The sequence below is a fragment of the Oncorhynchus clarkii genome, chromosome 16, assembly GCF_045791955.1.
Source record: "Oncorhynchus clarkii lewisi isolate Uvic-CL-2024 chromosome 16, UVic_Ocla_1.0, whole genome shotgun sequence".
In the NCBI taxonomy this organism is placed as follows: Eukaryota; Metazoa; Chordata; class Actinopteri; order Salmoniformes; family Salmonidae; genus Oncorhynchus; species Oncorhynchus clarkii.
The window spans coordinates 16,477,592-16,486,300 of NC_092162.1; the positions used below are offsets into that span (position 1 = coordinate 16,477,592).

At 38.5% G+C, this 8,709-nt stretch overlaps 1 protein-coding gene across 1 annotated transcript; it reads right to left on the bottom strand.

The window, feature by feature from the left end:
- Positions 1 to 3,870: 3,870 nt before the first annotated feature.
- On the bottom strand, positions 3,871 to 8,709 carry LOC139367473 (putative protein PTGES3L). Its single transcript, XM_071105690.1, has 7 exons — positions 6,976 to 8,709; positions 6,613 to 6,726; positions 6,287 to 6,353; positions 6,025 to 6,126; positions 5,607 to 5,696; positions 5,451 to 5,513; positions 3,871 to 5,306 (listed from the first exon to the last, which is right to left on the bottom strand). Exons 1-7 carry the CDS (start codon positions 7,014 to 7,016, stop codon positions 5,298 to 5,300), a joined length of 486 nt encoding a protein of 161 aa, XP_070961791.1. The 5' UTR covers positions 7,017 to 8,709; the 3' UTR covers positions 3,871 to 5,297.

An 8,709-nucleotide genomic window follows, 5' to 3' on the forward strand; every position in this document is an offset into this window, starting at 1 on the left:
GGACATAATGAGATGGAGAGAACATCCTTAGAACATCCTTACCTTAGATGACAAACAGTTGTCTTCAATGCAAATGTCTTACAGTGGGTGCTACAAGTCCAGCATTGACTCTTTAACATCACCAAAAGGTTACAGTCCTGTATCATCTTCTATTCCATTTCTGTTGAGATTTTTATCCTACGTGTGAGCTGAATAAGATAACTACAAGGGAATGTTCTGTTGCAGTAATACGTTGAAGCCTGCCTTGCCAGAGGTACAGTGGAGGCACTGCATAACTTCTACAGCTTCTACAGGTCCCATGTGGCTCAGCTGGCAGATCATGGTGTTTGTAACGCCAGGGTTGTGGGTTTGATTCCCACGGGGGACCAGTATGACAAAGTACGCACTCACTGTAAGTCGCTCTGGATAAGTGCATCTGCTAAATGACTAAAATGTAAGCTTGTTGAACATGATCTAATGCGGATCAAAGCCTTATTTAGACTAGTGTATTACATCATTGGAAATCTCATAATGCCCAAAGTCTATAAAAACAGCCCCATGATGTGAGGTTAGCTAATGCATAACTCAAAACAGGATCAAATCAGAGTCATAAGTTCTATAGCAGTGACATAACTGTTGATACCTGTACTAGGTGTTGCTCATGGTAGCGATAGGGCAGCTAATGATCCAGGCTTACCACTATGGTGACTGGTGTGTTACTGAAAGGCTTATGGAAGCAAGGATTTAATAAATGCTATATTGATACCTGTAATAGTAAAGTAAAGCTTTAATGAGTGTTATATTGATACCTGTAATAATAAGGAATAGTAAGTAAAGTAATAGTAAGTAAAGTAGTAGTTAAGCTTTAATGAGTGTTATATTGATACCTGTAATAATAAGGAATAGTAAGTAAAGTAATAGTAAGTAAAGTAGTAGTTAAGCTTTAATGAGTGTTGAGTGTTATATTGATACCTGTCCAACTGGGCAAAAACTGGATGAATCAACATTCTTTCCGCGTTATTTAAAAAAACAATCTATGCGATGATGCTGAATCAACGTGGAAAACTAATTGGATTTATAAAAAGTCAAAGGAATTTTGTATTTTTTTCACCCGACCTTTACACTAAATCGTATGACATGGTGACATTTTTGGTTTATTTCACACTGAATTCATGTTAGTTGACAACTCAACCAAATGTACATCAAAACTAGACATTTTGTGCCCAGTGGGGCAGGTCTGACCACACCTGGTCAGCACACAAAAATGACTTAAAACAGAGGCTATATAATGTAGTACTACACCCAGTATTTGATCAAACGTTGGATAACGTGGATAGCAAATCATAGTACAATCTTAGGCAACTGAATAACATTTTGGAAACAGACTGTAGCAGTGTGTGGGTAAAATCACCAGGGAAGCAAAGCAACGGAAAAAAAGCCAAATTACAACCTATGTATCGTGACAATTGCATTGTTTTAATCACCTATGCGTAGTCTAATACAGTGACAACTAAAATATACCAAAACTATTTAGTCCAATCAATGTAAGCTAAATATGATGAGGCTATCCATGGTACTGATTTATGTGTGTGTGTGTGTGTGTGTGTGTGTGTGTGTGTGTGTGTGTGTGTGTGTGTTCATGCGTCCGTAGGTGCAACAAAAAAAAACATGTTCACTCACCCTACTTGTAGAGAAACGCCAATGCCATCCGCCTCCTTCATGTTGCTTAAACAGTCTATGGCTCCGTCATAAAGTACACACTTGTAGTTTTAGTTTTCCTAGGATACCTGGCTAAAATACTTGCTCTCTAGCCTAACTTCCTCTAATGGGCAACGATAAGCCAGCTACTTAACATTAGCCTACTACATCTAGCTACATATCGAAAGTCCATCTTCTCAGGCAAGGAGCACAGTGTATGCATTTATGGTTGGATCAGAATCTCCGTTATAATCATTGGCCAATACTGAGAATGAAGTCAAACCACATGTCAGAATCCCTATCTCCATCCATGGCTAATTTAGAAAAGGGACGATTTTACAAGATTGCCACCGGAGGATAACAGCACAACGAGATGCAACAATTCTAGTTTTCTGTCAATTCAGGGATTCAGAGTATTTAACAGTCACATGTACAAGGTTGCAGGCTCGGAGCTCCAACATGCAGGAGTAATTGAAAAAAAATAGTGAAAATGGTCATTAAAAAAAACAATAGAAATAGAAATATATACATCATAACAACTGTAGCAGTAATTAATAAATACATGTCCGTTGGGGTGGAGGCAGAGGAAAGACTGGAGGGAATGTTCATAGGGGGAGTAGCAGGGAACAGGTAGGTGACTAGTAGTGGTGGAGTAGGTAGGTGACTAGTGTGATTGGTGTGAAGCCAAATCCAAGCTGACTTTCCTTTCCACTTTTTTTTTTGGTGTGCCAGGACCATTCACAGCTGAGCTCGCTCAGTTTAGCTCGACGCTGATTGGCTATTATTTATTTATTTTTAAATATCAAGGGAGGCCAAATGCTGGCTGGCTTCCCATACATTCAATGCTACAATGTCATACTCTTTTTGACCAAACAGCATAGATGGGGCGGCAGGTATCCTAGTGGTTAGAACGTTGAACTAGTAACCGAAATGTTGCAAGATTGAATCCCCGAGCTGACAAGGTAAAAAATCTGTCATTCTGCCCCTGAATAAGGCAGTCACTGTTCCTAGGATGTCATTGAAAATAAGAATTTGTTCTTAACTGACTTGCCTAGTTAAATAAAGGTAAAATACACAGACAGAGGGTCGCTGTTTTGTTCGCTTGGACATTTTTTTTTACCATTCTTTAACAGCCGCAATGAATGACCTGTATGCCCGTAAGATTAGTGCAATGTAGCCATGGATTCTGAACAGTCGTTGTCGGCTAATTGGGAAAAGAGAGACTCCGAAAGTGTCGTCCCTTTTTCAAAGTATGCTGCTACTCGTTGTTTATTATCTACAATTAGTCACTTTACCCCTACCTACATGTACACATTTCCTTGACTAACCTGTACCCCCTCACATTGACTCGGTACACAATGTATATAGCCTCGTTATTGTGTTACATTTGATTCATTACTGTAATTGATTTGGTCATTCTTTCTGAACCCTATTGAGCTTCATTGTTGGTTAAAGGCTTGCAAGTAAGCATTTCACCTGTTGTATTCGGCGCATGTGACAAATAAAGTTTGATTTGAGTACCTCACTAATACTTGTTTTTGATCCCACTCAAAGCTATGCAATAGGGGACTGTAATCAGTTTAGATGGTGTCCTAATGAGACATTGATTAAACGATTGAGCTTTTTCAAAACAAGGCTCTGAATGTATCGGAAATGAATAAAAATTCAAACAGCAATCTAAATGTCTGTTATGGAATGGGCTGCTTTTCAATCACAAGAATGATTGATTTGTTCTTGCTTGTCTAGTGTCTTTAGTTAAAAAGTGTATATCCACTCAAACATGGTGGCCCATATAGCGTTACAATATGTAAAACAGATGACTTACCCAACAATGTCTGGCTATTAATACAATTAGCATTGGATGTGTTATTAGCCCTTGATATGTATGTTATGTCCATAAAATAACATTTTCAGAGTGCACACCATAAGGGTGCCACGATGCCCCCTACTGGTATTAGGTGTGATGGGCATTCCAAGTCTTTTCGGTGAGCTGGCTGTTTTGGCTCCATTCAAATAAAAGAGAGGCTCATTTGGCTCCCAAACGACTCTTCGTGGCAAACGCTTAAAAATCGACCTAGACTCGTGAAATAAATGACACATCTCCCATGTAAAGCCCAAAAGGTAGGCTACCGTCAGATCATGAAATGTGTGTTCAAAAATGTTTTACCTGGCCAAATTATTTGGTGACCAGTATTTTTTTAACACACTGAAAAAAATCAGTGTGGACCAAATTGATGATCTGCCCCAATATTTATTGTTTCTGCAATGAGAATTCACCCTCTTTAGAGAATTATTTTGTAACTTATGTACAGAAAAACGTTGTTTTGAGCAAGAAAAAATTAAAATCAGTTTTAGCAGTATACAAAAGTTCATAGTGCACAGCTTTTATCCAAAAGGTTTGCCTTTCAAATATAGATTTCATTGATTAAGTCAATTAATTAATGTACTGTTTGGCCTATAGGGTGTGATGTGGCTGTTACATTTCAAGCTTCAATATACTAGATTATTACATAACAGTTAAGTATAAACAAGATTTCATTTCAGAGGCGTCATGCACATAGGGGGCACAGGGGCACGTGCCCTCTTAGATCTGCCCTGTTTGTCGACCCTTTTCTGCAGTTGAATGACCAAAGCGTTCTCTAGTGGCCACATGGGTGGAATGTTAATATTTTTTTGAATTTTATAATTACTAAACCTTTTAATTTATTTTTAAATAATACCAAAAATCTGGTGTTTCTATGTCAAACCATTTTGTTATATTTCAGTCTTCTGTGATGTATATAAAGTGCAGTATTGGGATGCAAACTAAAAAATGTACACATGTCAACTCAATATCTGACATGGAACAGGTGTTTTCATTTTTTAAGCTCATAACCATTTGTGTGAGGTGTATACTTTTATTTCAAAGTAGATTTGTTTAAGACTACCCAGAAATACTCTGTGTGACCCTGATTTAGCCCACTGCAGTAAAAGGTAATCACTAAGCAATATTATAGAGTTGGCTTTAGCTAGCCCAGATAGGTTCCCAATCTCCCAACTAACTACCAAGAGGCCATTTCAAGCTATCAATCAAGTAGCTAGCTTGTCTAACTATCTGCATGCCTATAGGCATGCCTGCAGGAAAAGTTGGTAGACTATAAAAATAAGCAATAACTGTAAATGTACTGAATAAGACTCTCATTTCTTTCAATCTTTTACCCAGATTTTAGCTTAGATATGCAGGAAAAATAGACATATATTTTTTACAAAGAATTAAGAAAAATGAATATGGCTCTAGATAGCAGGGAAAATCTATTTCAGATGTTTGAAATATGCACAATTCTCCAACATATGGCCACCACCCCCCAGCCATCCTGTTCTTTGTCTTTGTACCCCCTCAGATTTTGGGGTTGCATGATTCCCCTGCTTCAGTTGATTTAATAAATAACACATTCAATAAAACATGATAAATTACACAGAAAACATCACCAGTGAAAACACATTTAGCAATACACAGCATTCATTCACATCACATTCATAGCAAACCATCATCACGAAATACACAAAGTCCATCGACATGGCTTTGACCGACCACCACGTCCACCACGTCCAATGCAGAGAAAGGCTCTCTTCAGAAATGTTCAATCACTCTGTGAAAAGATTCAACTCATTTTATCAACTCGCTTTACTTGCTGACAAAGACAAGTGAGAGGTAGGCCAATAAATATGCCCCTAATAAGGACTGTTGGAAAATGCTTTTAGGTGAGTTGGAGGTATATTCTTGCTGTACTAACCAGATCATCAAGATCATCCATCGCAGGTGGCGCTCCTTTCTTGCTCCCTATATCCTGAATCATCTGAAATGGAAAACCATGAATTAAAGTCACACTCCGTAAGATGTGCAAACCTTCAAACATAGACATAAGCCTATTTGGCAGAGTTACACTTACTTCCACATATTGTTCGTACTCCGCCATTCCCTCATCCTCTTCGTTCGCCCAGTCTCTCCAGTTTTCGAAGTCTACAGCCATCCAATTTGGCTACAGGGGACATAATAATGATGGAAGAGAGGGAACATGTTGATAGACATTCTTTCTGGTCGAAGAGAGACTCTGTAATATGACGGCTTCATAGCATCGCATGGTGACTTTCTGTTTTCAGAAGTCAGCAATAAAATCATTTGAATCAGCCAAGACAATTGTCTCTTTCCAGTGTGAGCATGCCCCAAGGGTTGGGCACAAATTGTCTTTGTCGCCCCACTGTTAATGATGATGTCATATTGCTGAGTCTACCTTCAACACATGAAGCATTTGTCCACCCTTACATTGCTCTTAACTATTCTCAGCGGAAGACCAAATGTTTCAGTACCTTGAGATTGGCATCTTTCTGAAGGCGAGGCCATGCTACATTTTCTTTAACCTTCCTGATCAAGATGTGGATACTGCGATCATAGATTTTCACTTGAGAGTCCTGTTAGAGAAATACACAGTGATGTACTACAGTATCCATAATGCTCTGTAACTTATATCTGGTTTTTAATACATTACAGTGCTGAATACTGAAGCATAGTGTTTTCTATGTTAGTTGTGAGGAGCAAATTAACTTTGATATGAGAAAAAAAAGTCCTTACGAATTTCATGACTTTGTCGTAGAAGTAAATGTGATTGTACATGTTGTTGTCATCAACGTCTTTGCAACTGTCATAGACACAAATCCACAGAGACATACAATGTCATTAAACGTAGGCTATAACGCAACACTTTACAATAAGAACATATACTATTTATAATAGCAATGTACAAGTCATTATAGAGAGATAACACAGGCCTGTTTGTAAAATCACACACATGCACATTCACACATACATAGACACACACACACACAATTTAGACACTATTTAGACTAACATAACTTGCTCGATCACATACTTTAGGGTTACAAATTGATCAAACTCACCTTAAAACTATATAGGTATCCTGAATATCAACCTCAACATCCTTGGGGTTTTGCACCATGAAGTTAATGGCCACATATTTCTTCTTGTCATACCATAGAGTCTGTGCTCCTTGACTATCGATAAAAACAAACAAATCATCATTAAAATATTGTTATATTGCATATGTTAACAGACTAATCATTAATACCATTTTATTATAATGTAACAAAATGTATTTTCATTTGCATTATATGCCCAATTTACAAGGGATCTACCGACTGACTAAAAGCACATGGGGTAAGAGACCTGGAAACTTCATTTTACAGCGCTAGTGTATAAACCTAGTCTGTCAAATTAGAAAACTGCTTCTTAGCAATACATACCACTCCTCTGGTCTGGGAAGGTTTTTTGGTAACATGGCCATCTTGTTGGTACTTTGTTGATTCTATGGAGATAATATGCTCCTGGACATTTATGGTTCTTTTGAAGTTGACTGAGAAAGCAAGTAGCCTACTCAGAATAGTTAGCAGCCTATCTACTAGGACCTGCACTATTTTTAGATCAGCTAGTATCAGCTGCTAAGGGTACATATCCCCTCCCCCCTCCACTTCCCTATCCCTATAGGCTGTAGTGGAACTCTCTGGAAAGAAGGGGCATTTTCAGTTTTCACTCCAGGACCACCCCACCTTCTGTGAACTCAAGAAGATGGGGGAGGAAAATGAAAAGCTTGCCAGAAGACAGACAGAAACTGATAGCTGCCTCATTTGCCATTTTTAAATATGATTGAAGAACTTATTGTCAATATGCTTATTTTTGGTCAGAATTGGAATACAAATAGACTCAAAGTTGTGGAAGAAAGTCACACAACAGTCACACACCAGAGGCCTACAAAATGTGGGACATTGCTACATATTCATATTATTTCAATAGCTAAAGTGGATGAAAATAGTATTACCTGGATACTTGTAATTTCATTGCATTTCCATAAGTTGTCTCAATAAATGCAATAACCTATTTTTGTGGGAAAAGTATTTTGGCAGCTTTTATTTTGAATGCAGAAGCTGAAAATCGGAAATACGACAGTTGCTAACTTAGTTGGTCATGGCTAGAAGAGATCCAGCTTTTGTCAAATTAACGGCAGAATTAACTTTTCGTCGCAGGTTAGTAGAACTTAAGCAGCAGGTTAGGAACATTAATGTAGCAGGTTAGGAGAATTAGGTTAAGGTTAGGAAAAGGGTTAGGGTTATCTAAAATGTATGTTAATGTCATGGAAATTACCATCAGGGACACCTGAAGTCAATATTAAATGAATCATTCTTTATTATCAGCAAGCTGGAGAGGTTCCAACAAACTTAATGCACCATAGTACACGTCAGTCTGGAGCTCTCCCGGGGCAGTCCCGTTACTTCTCTTATTTACTGCTTTCACAGAAGTTATATTTGCATGATTTAGCTTATTCATTATTCATAATGAATTCATAATTAGCGTTTGGTTCCTGCATGTGACTGGCACCATCTCCTATCTTAACTTATAGAACATATTCTGGGCGTTCTGTCAAAAGGTCTGAGGAGGGGGTCATGATCATCTCTACCCAGCACCTACAGGAATCAATGATTGTATGAGACAAGATGTACAATTCAAGGCTTTCTCTTCAGACGACATTTTCCATCACAACCTAGCTAGCTACTGAAGAGCGTTCATTTCGCTTGAACGTTTGCTATGTTGTGAAACGGCTTGAAACTGAACGCCATGTTTCCCCAAAATGTCCTTGTACATTCTTTCGAACAGACTTTGAGGCATGTCTGCTCTGTTCGGTGGGTGTGCGAGGATGTGACTTGAAGCAATGACTGATGTATTTAAAGCGCAGAGGTGCATTTTGAAGCCACAACCCAACACCGCTCAGTTTTTTAAATGGTTGTTCAGTACAGCACCGTTGCCGTTCAATTGAACGTTCTATTAAATGTTAATGTACTGCACGCAGGCCTGTTTCTTTGCTGCCAAAAGAACGAGAAGGGGGTAGCTGCATCCCAATATGGCAACTGGAGTATGGGCAAGTGGGTGTGTCGAAAGGAAAGTAGTGGGCTTGTGAGAAGGGTGCAATTGCGACCTGCAATTCG